The sequence below is a fragment of the Mycteria americana genome, chromosome 12, assembly GCF_035582795.1.
Source record: "Mycteria americana isolate JAX WOST 10 ecotype Jacksonville Zoo and Gardens chromosome 12, USCA_MyAme_1.0, whole genome shotgun sequence".
Lineage (NCBI taxonomy): Eukaryota > Metazoa > Chordata > Aves > Ciconiiformes > Ciconiidae > Mycteria > Mycteria americana.
The window spans coordinates 8,772,525-8,794,298 of NC_134376.1; the positions used below are offsets into that span (position 1 = coordinate 8,772,525).

Consider the following 21,774-nt stretch of genomic DNA (forward strand, 5'->3'; position numbering starts at 1 on the left):
ATTTATTAAAGGCATCTTTTCAGAAGTTAGTAGTGCTTCATTTCATCTGACTCCTCGGATCAAGCATATCAGATAGTCGGGTGTTTTTCCTGCCCTACATCATATGGAGAAGTTGGTATTTTCTGCTTAAATCAGAAGAAATTTAATATGACTGTGTCCTTTTCGCCTATCTGGCCACTTATCTTGTTTCGTTTGCAAATATCATATGTATTCTCTTGAGATAAAAATAGTGCAAGATGATTAGTTAGGCAAGTTCACTTGACACCATTCCCCCTTCGTGACGCTGAAATCTAAAATCTGTATATGGTATACAACTTAAAGTATATATATGCAAGCTCAGCTCTGCTGGAGACACACAGCAAGTACGTTCCTCCCAACCAGATTGCTTCCTTATCCAGTCAAGAAGACCACAAAGGTAAGCTGATAAGATCCTCTGCTTTCAGAAAAAGAAACACAAAAGCAAAATGCTCCCTAAATGGAAAGCGCCTATGCAATTAAAATACCTATTCTTATATCAGCTTCCAGTATGTCGTATCTTTACAAGCTAACATAGAATAAAATCAGCATTCAGATCACAGGATGGAAAAAGACAGGAATGATGTCCCTTGTAAAAAATGCTGCAATTTTTAGGTTTTCCTTCAACTCTTCCCCATTTTTAATCCTGTCAGCAGTGAGAATTAGGTGAATGGCGGAGCTCCAGATTATCTCACCTAGTGCTGAGAGGGGGAAGTACTTTGCACAAGAAGCCACTGGGACAAAATAATTGCTAGCAAAACAAAAGTAACTCATCTGCCTTAGCTGGAGGACTACCCATTGCCATCAGCGTGAATTTGTCCCATTGTCTCCTTACACCTTCTGAGATATTCAGAAAGGGATTGAAATGATTGACAATTTTCTCTGCTGCAAACCAACAGGTATGGAGGCAGCCATTTCATATTTTAGGCAAAGTTTAAACCTGTGTGTAGATCTCAAACCACTGCACAGACTATAAATGTTTACCAGCATTGGTTTCCTTCTCATGAATGCTGCTTTCCATGCTTAGACAGGAAGAATGATGTTGTTGAAGACCAGTTAGGGATTCACGAAAATGTATTTCTGTTCTCTTGTGGCTTTCAAGAATAACTTTTCTATGCCTTAGTTCTCCTTCCTTCATTAACATGAAGCTACTTTACAGTAATGTCGCAAGTTTTAAATTGTACCCAGTCTGCATTGGTGTGTGCAGTTTACCAAACTGTAAATGCGTTGATGCTATGTTCACACTAAAAAATTGACTAGAAATTCAGGCCTTGTAGCATTTTCTTAAGCGATATATATTACGTTGGCAAACTATTGCAGCTGTTGGTGGCTGAATGGGACAAAGAGTATCTTTTGTCAAATGCTGCTGTATCAGAAGAAAACACCGCCTCCACTCTTCTAGGAACAAATATTAAGTCTCAATACCTCTGTTCTAAGCATATCAATATACTGAAATGCCAAAATCTGGATAAAAATCTGGTTTATTATCACCTACATGGAATTAAAAAAAACCCCACAACATACTTAAGAAAACTTTTTTATAAAGCTATCATGAAATGTAGTCTTTTAATGATGCAGCAGCCCAGCAAGCCAAATATATAGTGTAGTTATATTTATTGTTGCAACTGAACAGAGGAGGAACTTAACTCTCCAAATTTAGATTTCCTTGAAATGAGTAAAATTATTATTACTTATTCTACACTTTTTCATTCTTTGAAAAGATCACTACATTTATTGATAATAATACTAGATTTTTAAAATTCCAATTACATTTATTCCAGATATAGTTCTAGGGGACATACTGAGCCTTATCTTTTATGTATGCTGTAAATATATGCCAATTTTAATTGAGTAATAATCCACCTCCAGAAAAACCCACACAGAAGTAATGAAGTTTTGTGGTGCTAGACACCTTTGATTCTCTCTCCCAGTGCAGTACAGGCATCAGATCTTCCTGAAGCCCCACACTCCTGCATGCAGAATTCCTCCCTCATTACCCAGCTTTAAGTGGAAGCACCTGCTGCAGACATCTGTTACAGTATGCTCCGCTTACAATTAGATGAATAATGTCTCCCTATCATATACTGTCACAGCAGCAACTTCAAATAGAGCCATGAAAGAGGGAGAGAAGTCATTTTAATGACTAAGTAGCTCACATTTAATTTATTTTACAGTTCAACAATGGCCATCACTGACATCCTTTCTGCTAAAGATATTGAATCTGCTCTCTCCAGCTGCCAGGGTAAGGAATGGTCTCTCTGCAGTCAGAAGATGCATATCATTTTTATGTCTTAAGATGACATGCCTATCGTTTTCCCCTTAGATTCCTTCCCCGTGAGATCTCTTTCTAGCTACATTACAGTATAGCCCCTTGAATTCAGAAAGCTTCACAAGTGGTTATTCAGTGGGTAACATTCCCCAAAACACAGAGCAGCAACTAAAGGGCCACAGTGTCAGTTAGGGCTGGCTTAACTCTAAACTCTGTCAATTTTTAAACCTCTTAAAGACTTATATTTAAATAGTTAGCCTCTTCCTTCAAAATGTCAAAAAAAGCCTCAGCTTACAGAATCAAAGTGTCATTTGTGAAGCAATGACCAATCTCATTTCTCTTAAGAGTTCCTTGGCAAGATCAAGCCAATTTTCCAAATGCTCAAAGAGCTCGTTTGACTGTGAATTACTTGCTTTTCTACCAAATTCTTCACCAAAGTGTGAAGGGGACTAAGTGAAAATGAAGTAAGAATTATAGGAGTTGGTCTGTAAGCCACAGTAGCACCCTCTAAATATTTATTATTAATTGCATGTGACAGATTGCATAAATCCTGATTTAGCAGAACGTGCATTGTAGCAGAAAACTTCAAACTGGCTGAAAGGATGTATGACCACAGGCACAGAGTGATTAAAAAGGGAAATTATCGACTCTATCTTCTTTTTTGCTACACCAGGGAACAAGAGAAAGATGAGTAGGCTGATGCTTAAGAAAAGACATACATATTCCCAAGGAATACATACAGTAGTAGCAACTTCAAGGGAAAATATTTAAACAACTTCTGTTTCTTCCAGCTGATGATTCCTTCAACTACAAGTCTTTCTTCTCCACGGTTGGTTTATCCAGCAAAACTCCTGATCAGATAAAAAAAGTTTTTACAATCCTTGATCAGGACAAGAGTGGTTTCATTGAGGAAGACGAGCTTCAGTAAGTACTGTTCAGCTGATGTATTTCTTTAAACAATGTAAACCTTTGGACTTGCTTGGTGTCCTAGAAGACACTTGCTGTTATTTTAAAAATAAAACACAATTCCTTGTCTTTTCTTGAATTTGTGTGTATTTCCTCTGACTAAGAGCAGGCATTACCTTACGGGGTTTTTGGCATGGGTTTAAGAAAACCAGAAATACCAATATGCCAAGGACATTTCAAAGAATAAAACTCAAGCACAGTGCTTTACCCTGTTCTATTTCAGGCTGTTTCTGAAGAATTTCTCTTCGAGTGCCAGAGCCCTCACCTCTGCAGAGACCAAGGCTTTTCTGGCTGCAGGTGACACTGATGGTGATGGCAAAATTGGAGTGGAAGGTAAGACTTTTGGAAACTTAATAACATTTGTGTTTTAAAATGCATGCATTTAGGGCTGCATTTAAACTGTGGCATGAAGAATACATCCAAGTACTTTGGGCTGGTACTTTCTGCCACGATTTTTATGCTAGCGAATACTCCTTTATTTTCATAGCTTTATTCCCATTTGGTCTCTGTTGCAGCAACAGCATATTTAGGCCCAACGTAAAGCCTGTTCTTCTAATCAATAATAACAGCTTTGGGGTTAATTCTGCCATGTGTCTGATCCATAGACTCAATGTGCCAGATTTTTAAAACATCCTGAACACCTATTCATTCTTTGAATTTCCATTTCGGCAGTGGATGCTCTGCACTTCTGGCCATATGACACTTTAATTTTTAAACACACTTCCACCTACATAAACTTATTTCTTCATCTACCACTATCAAACATTGGCCAATATTAGAGAGTGGTTAATTCAGTAATGTAAAATAAGACTGGTATTGTTTTTCAAGGCTAGAACTGCTGCAATGCAGCACACAATTTTGTGCTGGAGAATTATCTGATAAGGGAAAATTTCACTGGGCAGTCCTTCTACAGACAAGAAACTAAATCAAATTCCTAAAGAAAACCTCACAGAGATTATGTGAACTGGCCAGGATACTTCTTTTAGAAATTGCAGCAAAGGAAAATAGGACATTATGCATCATATATTAGAGATGAAGTCACTGAAAACAGGGCTGTCTCAGCTGAACTAGGACAGGTGGCAATAACTCTAACAGACACACGTGCTAATCTTAGCCAGAGTTTGGGAGGAGAGAGAGATACACTGTTGGAGGAATTTGCTTTAGCAGCAGCTTTTGCAGCTTCTGTTTATGTAAATAGGGCATTATATTATGCAGATCTTAGCCCTTAACTATTGAACCTCCCATTCTGAAATTACATCACTACTGCTATTTTTTCTTTGGAATAACAAAACCAAAAAATCCCTCATATTGAAAGCTACAGGCTCGACCTAATTCACTCTCTGCTTCCTTGGCTATTATCAGAGTTTGTAATGGGTTAAAGATAGTTTACCTTTAACTCAGGATTTCCCACAAATATGAATTTACAGATGCACTCCTCCTCTCTGCACTTACTCTTTTTAAGGAGTGAAAAATCTGTTACGCCCCCAGAACCTCAGTTTAGCAGTAGCTTTTGCAGTTGTTATAATAACTTTGGGAGCCCTCCATGGCTAGGAGTTTAAGTCATTTTTATCTATCTTTTCTAAAGATGTTAAAAACCACTTTCATCTAGTTTTATTTCCTGCCTTTCTCATTTTCTTCCTTGACAGAATTCCAATCTCTGGTGAAGGCATAAACAGCATTAGACCAAATGCAACCTTGGACTGACTCTTCCAATTACCTCGTCCAACAAGCACTTCGCACTCAGCATGTGTTTGTACATTTTTATATTGTTTCAAGCATTAACAATTCCCCATACATCAAGTTCACACACCAGCTTGCTGAGAAATCTTGCAATGTACAGATGTTTTGGTCACATGGTATTGTTACATTTCCATTGTAAAGAAGGCACTTTGTGATTTTCAACCACGCATAATGTTGAAATTGTGGCTGGAAGAGGGGAGAAAAAAAAATGTAAAGGAAAAAAAAACAACCTGGGGGGTAAAAGCTGCTTTTTAAATTTTGTTTAGGTTTTCCATCCTCATACTTGACCATGCTGACTCACCAGACACAGTTTTGATGATCTTAAACAATATGACATCTTTTATGGCTTAATTGTACTGATTTCATTGAGTTTTATTTCTGCTTAATTCTCTGATACTTGAGGAAAAGCAATGCTAACAAGATAGCTAAAAATAATTTATATTAGGTCCCAACCCTGAGAATATGAGAAAAAAATTTAAGAGGAGTTGACACAGAGCTCAAACCATGGAATAAGTTTGTGGGCTGTTTTACAAAATGAAGTACTAGGCTACAGCATGTATCGTCAGAAAGTGTTTATGGCCTAAAATGTAACTCTCCCTTAAGAAGATTTATCTTTCATGAAATCTAAGGCAGCTGTGAGATAGAGGAGAAGGGTCTAATCCCAACTCTGACACTGTCACAAGTCACAGTCCTCTGACAATATGAGCCACAGGCCTGGAGGTTTCTCTGTAAATCATGAACATGTTGCTTATTATCTCTTAATATGTACAAAACAGTAATACTTTGCCAAATTTTTGAATTTCTGTGTTTCCTACAGATGAAACAACAGCCAGTCTTGTTGGCTGATTACCTTAAAGCTCTGTTAAGTTGCTAAATAATGGCCATTACTGAATTCTTTCATTTATTTGATGAATAATCATCTATATCATCCATAATATTAGCAATTTTCGTAAGTCTGAAAATTACTAAGAACTAGTCTTTCCTTTGATAAGTGTCTTAGAGGATTTAGAGCTAGTTATAGCATTGTCTTCATTAATGGACAAAGTAAATAATGTTCATGGTTAAATGCAGAGCTTAATAGACTGAGTAGATGTGCGTTTCTGGCTGAGTAGGTTGGAAATTTCCCCACCAACATTTAGTTGCCTCCTTTTCCATCTACCATGACATGGTTCCAGCTCACAAGTAGACTGTCATTTTAATACTCCCTGCTGAAACTGGATGATAATTATAACATAATTTGGCAGCTGTTTCGAAGAAGAGCAGAAACAAAGCCTTCTGGAACTTTTATGTAACATTCAATGTTGGCATTTCCATGAATTGCGAGATGATTATGTGAGGCAAGTACAGCTCACTCATACCCAGGCATGTACGAGAGCTGTTCGGCAGATTTAAGATGGCTAATGCAAAAGAGGAATTCTAGCAATCAGACTCACTGAAGCCTTGGCAGAATTATAATTAATATAAATCCTAATTCTATCCCCACCGCCTTTGATGTTAAATCTGGGCTTAAATTATAGCTGCTGTTAATTGCAGCAGTGAAATATTTTGCATAATGATGAGACTCTTTTGGTTCCTTTTACCTTATTCATTTTCCCATCTGCTGAAGAAAAAAACGCAGAGCAATCCAGATCTGCAGCAATATACAGATGTAATATATACATTAGCTCTCCACACTGCTAATCACTAAAATATCATGTCACTAGTTCACAAGCAGATGGCACACACAATACCATAAGTGACAGACCTGATACTGCATTCCTTGCACATCTGAAAGTCCCACGTGGAATGCAAGAAATGCAGGACTACATAGTGGCCTATCCTGTATTTCAGAGATGCTAAACAACTGCACATCACTGCCTTCTGTTGCCGCAATGGGGAATTAAGTACTTCTGAGGATCAGGCAATTCTTGTGTATGTTGCAGCTTTACGTAAAACTTAGAGAATTTTGTTTATGAGAAAATCTGTTCTTCTTAAACAGTAACTCGTGGCAAGAAGGTGAGTTTCAAATCTTATTAAAAGCATCCATCCATTTCATTAGAAGGAATTACAATAACACTCCAAAAAGTCCCCAATTTAAAAAAAAGCCCATAGACTGTTCAGCAAAAACAATGCCTAGTCCCTATTAAGTCTTCTGTTGGCACTAGGATCCACATTTTTAGAGCTAACCAAACTAGAAGAGAGTATTTTCCACCTAAAGGAAACATATTCCAAAAATTTAAAGTTTTCTTGGAAGGTTCATTTCAATGAATTTAAGTTCAGTCAGTGGCAACCTTCAATTTTCTTAGGGAATAGCACAGAGTGTTCTCTGAACTTGACAATGTCATTGTGCTAGAGAAAACCTTTGACTGCAGGATGTCTATGTGGATGCCATCTGAAGTAGTAAAGAGACAAATGGTGATATCACAATGTTATCACAATTAAGGTATAGAATCACAGAGTAATTCATGCTGGAAAGGATCTCTGGAGGTCTCTGGTCCAATCGCTTCCTCAGAAGGCCAGCTTAGGGCACTAAGCTGAGTCTGAGTATCTTCAAGGATGGAGGTTCTATAACCCCTCTGGGCAATCTAATAAGTAAGGATTAAATTCTCTGCATCAAGCTTTTATGAATTAAGTACACAAATAAAACACTGCTGAGTACACAGTTAAAAACCAAAATTCTGTTAGAAATTGTTTATGCTACATCAAATCAGAAAGGATCTAACAACACCCTGTATTATCACACTGATAACCTGTTCTCAGGTTTAGAGTAAGACCATCCTACTCAGTATAATACCACTTCATAATTCCCAGGATAAAGGAAATGTTTTTTATATGTTTTACCTTTACTTAAGACAATTGAAGAGTAACCCAAAGTGTGAGTGGCAGATCTGAGTTCCACTGAGCCCAAAGACTGTGAGTTCTCAGACATACCTCAGTCCCCTCATTACCCTGTATGAGCAGTTTAATCTCTAATCTTCCCAATACTTCTCGTGAAATAAAGATATACTATGATCTCTTTAAGTGGGAACTAAACACAAAGAAATTGATTGTCCTACACAAGCTCTTAGAAAAAGGATATAGAGGGCCAGGGTGTTGAACCCAATATCCCAAACTACCCTAGTGCTCTAGCCACTGAATCCATCATCTCTCTTAAACCAAAATTTTGGGTTGTCCTGATAAAGGAACAGAATCATGCATAAGATAAAATCTCTTGGTATTTAGTGGAAGCTGGCTGCCTCCTAACTTCATGTTCCTTTGGAAATCCCAACCCAGAGCCATCTGTAAACTTCAGATTCAATTTCAGCTCTCCAACTGCTCAAAATCTCACAGTCATGTTCTAACAAGTAAGAGAGCACAGAAAGGGCAAGGGGATGTCAGAACATTCATTGCAGACATAGACTGGTAAAGTTTCTTCTTTGAGTTAGCAGCCAGCCCATGTGGAAAATCTTTGATGCAGCATCATCAGAGGCGCCCGGAGCTCTTCACACAAACAGTGTGGGCTGAGGGGGCCAAGGCTGGATTCATTGCCTGGAATGGGTTACTGAAATAGATACATCTTGATTAAATCCCTGAACAGACATGTACCTAACATTTTCATGCTTAATTGTTCACATATTTTAAAACATTTTGACAAGTGGATGCTGTGGAATATGAACTAATTTAAAGTGTTCACATTTTATGAAACTTAATTTCCATATTACTTTTTCTTGTAAGCACAGAAAGATACCATTACACTGGCATGGACTTCCTGGTACACTTTCTGTACCAAAGGCCTATAGAGTGCCCTATCTAGCAATTGGGATTTGGCTGCTCTGTAACTTCTGATTTGCTTATCAGCATGTCCTACACTCATGAAAACAAGAAAATCAGAGTTTTTGTATATCAAGCTCCAGAAAAGAAAATCAGATCACTACATTGGTTACAATATGAAAAGAAGGTACTCCTAGACAATGCCTTCCCCTGCAGTTACCAATATATTATTGACTCTGAGTTCAAAGGGGAACTTATGTCAAAGTAGAACATGCAAATACTTGACTCAAATGGAATCACATCAGTTTCATCACAACTAGATATTAATCAGCTGGTATTTCCTAGATAACTAACTTTCTGCTCTAACTCCCAGGCTTCCAGAACAAACTGATCTTATATGTGCAATGATCTGCCTAACAGACTGTAATATTTAGCCAGCATAAAAATAAGCAAGTAAAGCCTGGTTTTGTTCAACAGACGAAATAACCTGTTCTTCCTAATCATCATTAAAGGAAAGTCCTCCAGAATTATTTCCCAGTTTTCAAATTAGTCTGTTTATATTCCAGTCTTCCGAGCGATTTGGTAGACTAGACTTTTTTTTCTTTTAAATATCTGTTCCTTCCTCCTCTCTTCCTTGCTCATGAACCTGTTAACCTGTTCTCCTGTTAACCTGTTCTCATTCTCAGTTCCTTGGTTTTCTCTCACCCTACGTAGTCCCAGAGAGATTTCACGGCTGGACTTGACTGTCTTTAGTGCCATCTACAGGCAAGCTCTGGTTTGCCACAGAAATACTCGAAAACGTCTATCGCTAAGTGCTTTGTAATCTCAATGTGGTCTTCTCACAAGGATTATTTCTTGAATGTTCAGTAATTCCGACACAATTACCAGATCCTCTCTGATCCCAGGCCATACTCTCAATTATTTCCTAGGAATCTGAAACAAAGGCAAAGCTAGATTCCCAAATGGAAGGACTGGTCATTTAGTTTATATATCCACGAGTTCAGGATAAAATGCCTTTGAAAGTAACTTGCTCAGTTGATCTTACATAGTCCAGAAAATTTTGCTTTCACAATGTTCAATTTACCACACAGCATGGGTTTAGAATAATATAGTTAGCACTTCTCCTAAGCATTCTTCTCTTGAAGAAATGATCAAGGGAAACTTAAGATGTGCAAGATGAGGCTTTTGTCTGTATTTTCATGTATATAATTTTTGAAAGAAAAGACAGCAGCTTTACGTTATATTGACCAAGTGTTAGGCTTTATTTTAAACGTAATGGCATTACTCAAATATTATTTAAATCTACAATGATACTCCATACATATTTATACATGTGTGGGTGTGAAATGTTCTCCCAGTGGCTTTTTACACCACTGGCCAATTTCAGCCATTCTTGAGGCCATTAAGTTCCAACAAATTTCATGAGATAGCCAAGCAGACGACCTATTAATAATCAGTAAGAGAAAAGCTGCACCTTGAGCTTAGCTACTGTTTGAATCCTTACAGAAGTTTATTTTTTCAGTCAGAAGGAAAGAACCAAATATTCCACTACTCAGTTTCACTCCTTACCATTAATCGATGCATACTCCCGTGTGCTGCTAAACAACTGACAACCTTCATTCTATAAATGGACGCATTTATTATGATGATTTAAAATGTGCACCATGCGATGAATTAATACAGAGCAAATGTCTTCAATATTAGACTTCTATAGTCTAAAGAACATATTTCAGTAATTGGGTAACCAAAGCGTATATATCAGCTTATTAAAAATACTTTGGGCTGATTTAAAATTAAAAGTTTTATCTGTGAGATTCTACTTGTATGTCAGATATATATATTACAAATGTATCAGTATTAGTATTATTTGAAGACTGTTAGGGCAATTGCAGGAGTAATGCTTCATGGGTAATTCCTATCAGGATTGGGCCCTTAGAAGTCAAGGTCTACCATGAAGATGTCCATTTGCTGCTATCATTAAGCAATTAAAAAAAAAAATTGTATTTTTTCATTCATAGATCAAAAATCATTAACTGGACTAAAAATAGGTGCAAGCTGAGAGGATTTACTTTGTATGGCACTAAACCTTATATATTGTCTAAAACACCATGCACATTCCTTTGGGATATAAATATCAATCTGAATAGCTAGCAGGTCTTGTCAGCCACAGTAACTTATCCCCTGGGGTATCTGAGCCATCATGTGGCTCTAGGACTTCTGTAAAAGGTCGAGAGGACTTAACTAAGGTCTATGCAAGTCATTATCTCCGTCATTTGAAAAAGAATTAAGTCAAGAGGACGCTGCAGATCTTTTATCTTACAGTTTTTCCTGTTCTTGGCTTGGGGAAAACTAAGTGGCAAGGTGAGTTCAATCTTTCCTCTGGAGCTTTTGAAGACATCACAATAATCCATACAAAAAATGCATGGAAATAACCAAAGATCCCCAAATGCCGCGCAGTTCTATAAGTATGTTTGGTTTTGTCTTCAGCTTGTGCACCTGAAGATTTAACTAGAGATAACATCCAGCCAGATGCACCACATATATCTGAACTTAAGGACGGAACAGTCGGCCCTTGCAGGGCAGCTCCCCTGGTTTACCCTAGGACCTAGGCTGCAACTGCCCCACTAATCAAACCTGGCTGTCCTCATGGGGCAGCAGCAAAGGCTGATAGAGCAAGATCAATATGAACTCTACCCAATATTATTTTTCACTTTACAGTAGCTTTGACATGGTTCTTCCTGGCATCCTGACAGAAGCTGAAATTGCTGCTGGCCTACAGAGCTGTCAAGGTAACATTTATATTTTAAACTTGGCTTTTCAGTTTATCTATCAAATTCCTTTGTCCTCAGTACCCCAACGTCCCAATTCCAGTGGAAACAGAAAAGGCTGAAAGGATGAACCAGACAGTATAACGTTGATTTCCTCTCCAGGCTACATGATAAGATGTTCTTGTTATGTTTGTTTGCGAATTACAGCTTTAATTGTTTTATCAAAAAGAGAAAAAGGAGGCAAGGTAATGGAACAGATGCAGGTTTTAATCTTTGCCAGCCAAGGTACAGGCACCCATCATCACTTGTGCATTGTAGCAATTTTAAGTATGAAAAAGCCAGAGGCTGAAACCTTGTTTTTTTCAGAGAATAATAATAAAACTCCTGCTGATTTCAATACAAGCACAGTATTTATCATCAAGTTCTGTGAATTTATGTTTGAGTGAAGTATTTGTTTACAAATGTATGTTCTTGCATGGTTTGAGAGATCATTGATGGAAAAATCCCATTAATCTGAAATAAACTCAGGAAAATCAAAGATTGTTGATTGGGGTTCGTAATGACCCTCACTGTACTGCAGAACAGTTTGCCGCTTTTTCACTAAAAAGCTGATATTTTTTTTGTTCCAGATCTTTAACTACTTTTCTTCATCTCTTCCTGCTTATTTCAGCTGCTGATTCATTGGATTACAAAACCATTTTTGTCAAAGTGGGTCTCAATTCCAAGTCCAAAGATCAGCTCACCAAAGCCGTAGGAATTCTTGACCAGGATAGGAGTGGCTTTATTGAGGAAGATGAACTGAAGTAAGTAAATATAAAAATGAGTCACCAACAGGTTTGTGTTTTATTGTCTAAAAATGCAGGATAAGATCAGAAATACTCCCTTTCCTTCTGTCTCTTTGGATGAGAGACAATCGTGTGTGTGTGTGTGTGTGCATGCATGCGTGTGTGCTTCTGCTGAAGGAGCTGCAAGACAAATAACGAAGGAAAGGCTGGATCACAGAGAGAAAACACTCTGATAGCACTGAAGATACTTGTTTCATGTAGGGATAACCGACAGACTGTCAAGATAAAAACAGCAGTTCTGCTAGAGTTTGCTTTTTGTTATTGTAAGATTTTTTACTAGACCGAATTCAAAGGGCTATTTTTCTCTCATCCTTCTTTCTATCACATGAATTCTATCTTCCAGATCATATTCATCTGACTTTGAAGTTAAGAAGGTAGGTTAGAAAAATGCTTGCCACTCTTAAGAGTCTAAATCGTAGGAGAAAAAAGGAAGATAACACAGGAGGGAAGACTAGTCCTGCCACTACGGAGTCAGTTTAAATTTTGCCTTTTTAATCCAATGAAACCAAAATGTCATCAAGAAGTTTTACATCTTGTGATGCAACGTCCTCTTACTTTCTTACCCTTATTCTCACTGAACTTAGAGGAAGTTTTGCCATTTAATTCAAAATCATTTACAAAGAGCTTTTGAAATAATCTCAAGAATTTAATCAGGCTTGGAATTTTACAGCCATTACCAATAACAAACTCTAAATGCTTTCAGTACTGCATATGTCTCACTCATTTGTCCTCTCACCTTTAACAGACTTTTCCTGCAGAATTTCTCAGCCAGTGCCAGAGCTTTGACTGATGCTGAGACCAAGGCATTCCTGGCAGCAGGTGATAGTGACGGAGATGGTAAAATTGGAGTGGATGGCAAGACTGCCTTTATTAAATGGAGTAGTATCTGCCTTTGAGACTTCCTAATGGCTAGCTCTAGGCAGCTGCCCTGCTCCATACATTGGCTCCATACATCTGACTCTGAGGTTCTCAGATCTGCTCTGTATTGTAGAGAGGATCTAACATAGGAGCTGGTCTATAATCTGCCCTTGGCTACAGGTGGTCAGTCTCTTTTTTCATCTACAGAGATTTTTTCAGGACTGGAATCTAAATTGAGATATTTATAAAATTTCAGTATACAATTTAACTGTTTTTTACTATTGAACTATGGTACAATGTGACATTTGAATGCAACACTTCCTTTGGCTTAAGTATCTATTATTATGAGTATACAATGTGGTACCTTTAAGGAATGATTATCTGAGGAAATATCACTAGTTTCCCATTTTAACTCTAAAAATTAAGAAAGTACTTTTTTGACTGTGCAATTACTAAATGTGGTCCCACTTTATTATTCTTTTATTTCTTTTTCAGAGTTTCAAGCTCTGGTCAAATCTTAACAAGCAGTCAAGATAAAGACCAAGATATCTGTGGCATAAACAATGGCTTTCCTGTCGCAAGCCTACTACTTATTTACACATTTTGTACCCTGGAAGGTCATAAGCAATTGCTGGCAAGTGATTTCATATTGCTGGAAAACATTTTAAGTAGTGCAAGCACTACTTAAACCACGTTCCCTAATGTTTAAGCAGAAGGTCTTTATACCACTGGGAGACTGAACTGGAATCCGCTCTGCTCATCTGAATTTTGGGCATTAAAAATACTACTAAAAATATTAAGAGAAGGAGAAATTAAAAACATCTCTGCGGGCCATTTAATTTTCAATATTTGCATAAATAGCTAGCACATGTTGTAAAAAACTATAATTAAATGTCCAGGTGTAAAACCTGGTTATAGTAACTGGTATCAGTGGTATTTAATCAAGAGGTGTATTTAATGCTCCATACTTTTTTATGTCATTCTTTATGCAACTGATTATGTTTCATATACTAATTAAATGGCAGGACCTAGCACTAATTAAGCTGTCAATTTTAATATAAGATCAACTGGATCCAGGATGAATCTAGATTACTGAAATAGCAATACATTCAAAATTCTCCAAGGAATCACTCACCTTCCTGCCCACCTGATGGCACTATTGTTCCACTTACAGGAAGTTAAAACAGTATTCTATCTGCCTGAATTAATTCAAGTCAGAACACTTCTAGTATCCCACCTGCCCACTTCTGTGGATGACTCAGTTTTGCCAGATTAAACCACCTCTGAACACAGAATGCTACCATTTTGTTTTCCATAGGAGGGGACCCTATGCCTCAGATCTTGGGAGCAGGATGGAGGTCTCAGGAAAGGTCTGTAGTGCTGGTTTGCAGTTGGGGAATAAATACCTTTTGTTGTGTCCACTTTGCACACTGAATGCCCTTTAGTGCCATCTGTACGGTACTAAATATCCAGCATATCAGCTGTACTTGGCAAGTTGCACACCATGGCATAGAGATACAAAAGAGCAAGACATGCATCTACCTGCACAGGTGTAGGAGTCAGGAGCTCCCCTCTCCGTCACTAAGAGACTTGAAGGTCTGCACACAGAGAGCCAGAACAGAGATTCGGTACCTTTTAATCATATCAACACGATTTATGCTAAAATAAGTTCTTGCAAGATCAGTGTAAAGAGCATTAATTGTTACCACAATTCTAAGTTTTTTATTTTGCATAGAAGTCTAATTAGAGAAGATGTGTTTTTACAACCTTCACAAATGCAGCTGAAGGCAAAGGGAGCTGTGTTTTGGATACAACTAGGTGAAAGGCACTTTGAAAAATCAAGTCCCTGGTGCTCCATAATGGCAAATCGGGGCACGTTGCCCCAATAATCAATGTTCTGCTGCTTTTCTCCAGCTCAAAAATGAGGATAACATAATGCTCACATCTCACAGTGTTGTAAAAATAAATGCATAGATGTTTGTAAGGAAAGTATAATAAAATGAAGAGCACCATGAAAAAATCACTAAGAAATTAATCTTTTTTTCTTTACAGACAGATTGAAATAGCAAGCTGGAAATAAGGAATAAGGAGAATGCACAATCCCGAACAGTTGCTCACTAACTGAAGTTCATCCAGCTTGTGCACTGACTAAGCTAGCGTTCTGGTTGAAAAGTAAGAGTGTGATGATGTCATTGTGATTTTGTCATAATACAAACACACACAGCAATCAAATTAGGTTACAAAAATGAACTAATTGCTAACTACCTAACTAGACACTATGATGTATGGGGTTTTTTAGGCTTACATATGTGATAAAAATAAACAGACATCCAAACAGCCTTTTAAAAAAATCTAGATGGCTTTAACCATCCAGAACGTTACACTTCCAACATGATGGTTACTCCCATGTACTCTTTTCAAAAAATCTGGAACTCTTGAAAAGTCTGTTCTTGGGCATTAATCTTGCAAAAACCTGTACGACAACTGTCTCATACGGTATTTGTTGGAGCTATTTAAGAAGATGTTTCAGTATTTGCAGATCAAAAATCTTCATTTCAAAATTATCTGCTAATGCTATAGTGGTTCTGATGCATAACATTTATGGTAAGACATTACGGAGAAGGAAGGAAACATCGATACAATGTTGAGCAAATCATCATATTACACAAAATTAAAGCAATCTACAGGACTTTAATGAATACTCAATAATGTGTTCATGCCTTATACGTTAGCCAAAAATATATTTCCATTAACTCTAATGAATTAATCAGGCCCTAATATTGTAGAATTTTTCTTAACAGTGAAAAAAGAATTATCCATCAAACAAATTCACATTTATGATTTCATTGTCATCTCAGGAGACCAATAAACAAAGGAAATTCCGAGGAATTAGTAACTACAGTCTGATTGCAGGGCTAAAAGCTCTCATTATTGTCAGAAAATGCTATATATCTATCTCAGCTGATACTATGTTTTATATTTTCACCATGTAACATGGGTCACCCGAAGATCTTCGAGCATCATACTGATATTAATGGCTAAAGGAGAGAGAAAGGCACAGACAGCTCAGATAAAGGAGCTGCCTGCTAACTCAAAAGTTATTTAACCACACTTACTTCCACACCGATTAGCCTGCTAGGTCTACAAATCTAAGACTATTTCACCACTTACCATTCCATTAAGAACAGTAAAAAATTAATGACAAGGTAAGTCTGATATCAGCTTCAGTGATCACTCCAGAAAGTTAAGAGCTTGTGACTAGAGACATTTTTAGACCTTTCCTTCTTTCAGTATTACCACTAAGCAGACTGGTGGAGAAAATGCTGTTTTCCATCAACAAGAATACACTTTCTTTCTTTCTTTCTTTTCCTCTCTGTGTCTCACTCACACAGGCTGTCAGGTACTGTGAAATTTCCGTAACTGCTTATCATGTGCTTTAAGAAAGCTCTTCAAATTGTGCTTATAAGGCCACAGCTGGAAAGACTGCTGTATGATCATAAACATACATTCCCACACAGCTCCCTTAAAGTGAAGAACACTATTCTGGAACCATAAATTTGGAGGTCTGAGACCATGGCCTGTATTCTGCAAATGTTTCTATCCAAACCTTTCCACCAGAGTCCCTAAATATGTGGTTGCCTTTTGTCAACGGAATTTTGTCACATGATTTATGCATGTGTTTTAAGCACTTGTCTGAAGCTAGACACCTGCTTCTCCTTTATTTAGAAGGCCATTTCTGTTAAACAAGTGACTTTTGATGATTACTTATTATAAGGTTAACTCTAATTATAGGGTATTTTTACTTTATACCTCACTAAGGGTTATGCATCCTCCTGCTGAAATTAATGGCAGAAATCCCACTGTCATCAATGAGGACAGGCAGTGAATATACAAATAGTTGGAACCACTTCAGTGCTTTGCTTTATTTTACCATGGCTTCTCACACTGTGGGTCATAGTGAAATACAGCCATGTGCAAAAAGCCTTTGGTAACAGTATAGTACCACTGTACATATCTTTTACATGTCACAAAAGGCAGCATCCAGATTATTTCACAGCCTCACACCTTAGGGCACAGTTATTCTTAAAAGACACAGAAAACCTGAACTATTTAGATTTTTAAAGATCACTCCATCTGACACTGTCTATAATGCTGACAGCAGGCAGAAACATCTTAGACAATTACATTTAGGGTCGGAGACAGAAAATTGTGTTACTGAGTCACTGAAGCATTTGCAAGTGCATTTAAAGACACACACCTAGCATATCAGATGCTAGCAGAGATCTTCCAGGACAGCCTTTTAAGTGAAAAAATACCCTGATCAGAACAATCTCTATTAATTAGTTACGCTATTAATCAGTTATGTTAGTCTATTCTGCTATCATTTTCAAACAGAAATCAATCTCATTTACACAGAATGATAAGGACATAATTTAAACTGGGGAAAGTACACAAGACATTTCCCCTAACGTGAGAGAAGTACCTGTCTTCGTTTAGCTCCAGACCCACAGTGCCGCAGGATCTATCTTGTATCTTGTATTCTACAGTCCAGACCTCTGCTCAGTGCTCTGAATAATATCCTCTACCTGCTGCAGGGAAAGAAAGCTTTGTCACTGAGGCTTCCAAGGCCTGGATTTCATCCTTCATTGTAATAATGCACAGTACCAAAAAAGTCAAATACTAAACCACGTTCTTCAACTTCCCTGTTAAATATAGTAAAAGACTATGGCCCAACCGACCATTCAAATCAGATTCTGTAATTATTTCTATATGATTAAAGCATGTGCCTTAAGAGACAACCTGAAGTGGCAGGATATAACTAATTTTGTCTAAAGGCCCTTTTCAATGATTATAGCTATATTCACACTAAGATTCTCTGCCATCAGCACTGAGACATCAACATTAATGATCAATCCCATAGGTTACCGAGTATCTATTTTAGTTACTTCCAAATTCATTACAAAGGCAGAATCTGTTATCCAGGATCATGATACAATTGTTCTGGCCCTAACACACCCAGGGCTGAAAGATGGAGCTGTATGGGGTTTGGAACAGCTACTACAGCATCTCTTTACACTATTGTAGTTGGTCTCAGGTTAACACCTCTCCTCTGATCTCACCTGAGACAACTGCTGATGTTTCTTTTGCATCTGCTTGAAGTCATGTCTTGGGTTGATTGCCACGGATAATTAACTCTGCACTTTAAACCAAACAGAACACAAAGAGTACAAGACTAGTCCACAACCTGTCAATGACTTACCAAAACACAACCTTCCTCTCCTTACTAGAGAAGTAAATGGTACTTGATTTGAAAACAGTTGTTTTACATGTTTGGATTCCTAGCAAGAACTTATCAATATGAATCTTCTGTATTTCTCAGAACTACACCTTCAAGTTTAATTCTGGAAGTCTGAAATAAAAAAAAAAAAAAGCCTTTAATATTCCTGTATATACTGTGCATAAAGACACCTTAGGGGAAAACGACAGAAGTAAAGTTATACGAGTACATAAATCTTCAGATGAACAACTCAGTAGCATTTTCAGATGTCCCTAGTAGAGCAAAAAACCAAAAACAAATAAGCAAACAAAAAATTAATAATTTTTCTTGAATTTCATAGGAACAAGTGCTAAACATTCCTGGAAACTCTGCAATACTCTGATTCTGTACCAGATTTTGCACTATTGTTAACTGCCCATTACCTAGCAGCTGTTGTTCTGGTTGCATTATGAGGTGTTTTCTTTATAGCATTACATTGCTTGCATAATATCTTTTAGAAAATTTCTTTCATAGATCTCAGTTTTTGAACCCCTAAAGTGATTACAATCACCTAAGCTACAACATACCCCAGAAGTAAGGAAAACAGGCAGATAATTTAGTTGTAAAATAGATTATCTAATTAAAACATCCCTTTATGTAATATACTCATCCCTGATGATTTCATTCTAATTGTAGCGGAGGGAAACCTGTACTTCAGATGAAGTGTCATTAATAAATAAATGAAAACCAGTAACCCTAGATTCCCACCTGTATCAATATACAGTGACATCAACTTGATTCTGAAATTCAGCTCTTTTAGGCTTTTGTAAACCATCTTTCAGCCAGGATTAGCATCACTTTTGTTGTCAGTGTTGAATTTCAAACCTTAAAAGATCCCTTCGTAAGCAATAATAGTGAACTTATTATAGCAATTAGCTCACTTCTATTTGAGATCATATTTTAATACAATACTAATTCTGGCTACTTTACTACTGTTGAATACAGGTAAAAATAGTTCAGCACTCTGTGTGCCATGGCAGAGTGTATGAGGTAACCAGATGCCATTCTTTGAGCATTTGGAGCTTGTATTTTAATACAATGCCTGAATTAGTTGCAGACATATTTTGAGCTTGAGTATTATATGCTCACCTTGATCTTATAATTTTCCTTTACTTCATTTCAATTTCCTCATTCTCATTAGCTTTTAGTTGTTAGCGTTGTATGGCAAGTCAAAAATTTAAACAAAGCAAGCAGTTCAATGAGCAGTGTGTAGGAGCAAGCAGAAATAAAGGAAATAACATCTATGGCACTATCACAGAGGTCTAAAAAAACCCTTTTCTCTAGAAATATCTTGGCAGTAAAAATTTCAAGACGAATCAGTAAAAAAACCTTCTGTTAAAACTCGTATCAACTTGAGATGATCATAAAGAAGAAAATTCACAACAGAGTGCAAAAAGGTACCTACAAGGATGAAAGCTATTTTAGGATGATTCTGTAGAAAGCATAGTATGTGCTTCATTCCCCCTGCCACTGTCTGATAGATCATGCAAATCTCAGACAGAAAACAGTATGAATATATAGTACTGAATGAAGAAGATAAATGGAAAGAACACCAGAAGACCTGAGATCAGATCTTCAACAAATCAGCATTGTCCAATTTATTTTAATCGGACAATACTAATTTACAACTGCCCACAGTTCTTACGTTTAATAGGAAAGTGTTCTTCCAGACTGCTATGAACAGTTTTCCTACTGAAAGAGACAGAAGAGTGCACTCTTTCATTACTAGACAGCTGATATTTGGGGTTAAAGGTAAATCTGATAATTTGCGATTTATGCCACCTTCTTTTGCGTACAAGAGATAGCAAAAAAGGTTCAAGTATCATTAAATGATGTCTGCTTTTTCATGTTAATTATACCTTGCATTTCTCTATCCAAATTCAGACAAACAGGTGCTATGAAACAACTGCTGCGCTTGATACTTTTCTCACTGTCATTAAACCAATCAGGAGTAAACCCACTGTAGTCCATTAACTTACACTAAGGCTCAGATATATTACTACTCTTCTGCACAGCATAATTTGCAACTTTTACTATTATAAAAAACATTACTTGTTCAGCATACCATGCTATTTCCATTCATTAAAAAATAAAACAATGCTCATGTATTAGAATATTACTTTAAATACCATAATAGACTGTTACACAATAAACTCTAACCAAAATACACGTGTTTGTTGTCTTCATCCCAGAATTTTGTCCACATAAACCCCCTTAAAGATGGAAATAGATTTTTGTTCAAGAAGGAAAACCTCATATCTGCTGTTCTCAATTTTCTTAAGTTTTTTTTCCAAAATTAATGCTCTTGAAATATATAATAAACCCCCACTTATTTATACCTACAACTTTAATTTCATGTTAACGAAATAGATTGTGAGAGTGTGTGTTGTAAAATGTATATAAATCTATCTCCACACTAACAAAGTCTGATTCCTACAACTTCAAGTAAGTCTATTATTGATTTTATGTAATTTAAAATATTCAAAATAGATTATTAAGTAGGCCATCTCATTATACATAATCTTCCAAGGAATACATACAGCAGGATTAGCTTATTCAGCTTTACCTAGTTTCAGAGTTTTGCTGTCACTGAAGGCATTGGTTCTGTTCTACCCCTGATTAGGGACAGCACTGGTAATTTAGAAAATGGTCAGGAAATATGAAATGAAGCTTACTGTAGAAAGAGCACCCCAAATTATAGCATGATTCCCTCTGTCCTAGTGACAAGTTATCTTTGTCAGAATGACACATTGTCACCTCTGATCTTTCATCTCCAACTTCCTTCATACATTCCAAAGGATCAACAGACTTAGGGAAACCAAACTAGTTTCTTTTCATAAGGATTTGACTGCTGGAGTCATCTTCCGATAAGCGACTTTAAGGTCCAGAGGTTAACTGAAAATCTTTAGCATACTTGGCGATTGAAAGGCTATGTTTTGATGGCAGAGTTGTACTTAATTAAGCACAAGTGGACCTTTATTAAAAAAACTGTTCTTCTTGTTCATATTATCTTAGGATATAAATAGGAAGAAAAGTTTAATTAGTTAAGGAAGAAATTTGAGCTAGGTCTCAAATCAAACATTTGATCCATGAAACAGTAACCTAAGTAGTGGTTATTGTCACCTTTTGAATCCTTTATAAGCCAGAATGGCAAGCCAGAGCCAACATTACTATTTTGCCTGGCATCTCCTCAGCTATTTTTCCTTTACCTAGCTGAGAAAACTATAAAGGTGAGCAGCTGATTTGAGATTAATTAAATTAAATTGC

General features: G+C 36.9%; 2 protein-coding genes across 2 annotated transcripts; both read left to right on the top strand.

Annotated features, from left to right (window-relative positions):
- Window positions 1-303: 303 nt before the first annotated feature.
- LOC142415968 (parvalbumin, thymic-like) lies at window positions 304-4,922 on the top strand. The gene is given in 7 exon segments (XM_075514955.1): window positions 304-332; window positions 334-379; window positions 381-415; window positions 2,190-2,257; window positions 3,076-3,208; window positions 3,474-3,583; window positions 4,897-4,922. Coding segments are annotated over 7 exon segments (447 nt in total).
- Window positions 4,923-11,447: 6,525 nt separating this feature from the next.
- On the top strand, window positions 11,448-13,711 carry LOC142415999 (parvalbumin beta-like). The gene is made up of 4 exons (XM_075515025.1): window positions 11,448-11,508; window positions 12,158-12,290; window positions 13,078-13,187; window positions 13,686-13,711. Exons 1-4 carry the CDS (start codon window positions 11,448-11,450, stop codon window positions 13,709-13,711), a joined length of 330 nt encoding a protein of 109 aa, XP_075371140.1.
- Window positions 13,712-21,774: the final 8,063 nt, after the last annotated feature.

Coding starts and splice junctions, on each gene's coding strand:
- LOC142415999 (XM_075515025.1), top strand. CDS start 11,448: ATGGTTCTTCCTGGCATCCTGACAGAAGCTGAAATTGCTGCTGGCCTA. Junction 12,291..13,077: donor ATTGAGGAAGATGAACTGAA/GTAAGTAAATAT, acceptor CACCTTTAACAG/ACTTTTCCTGCAGAATTTCT. Junction 13,188..13,685: donor TGGTAAAATTGGAGTGGATG/GCAAGACTGCCT, acceptor TTTCTTTTTCAG/AGTTTCAAGCTCTGGTCAAA.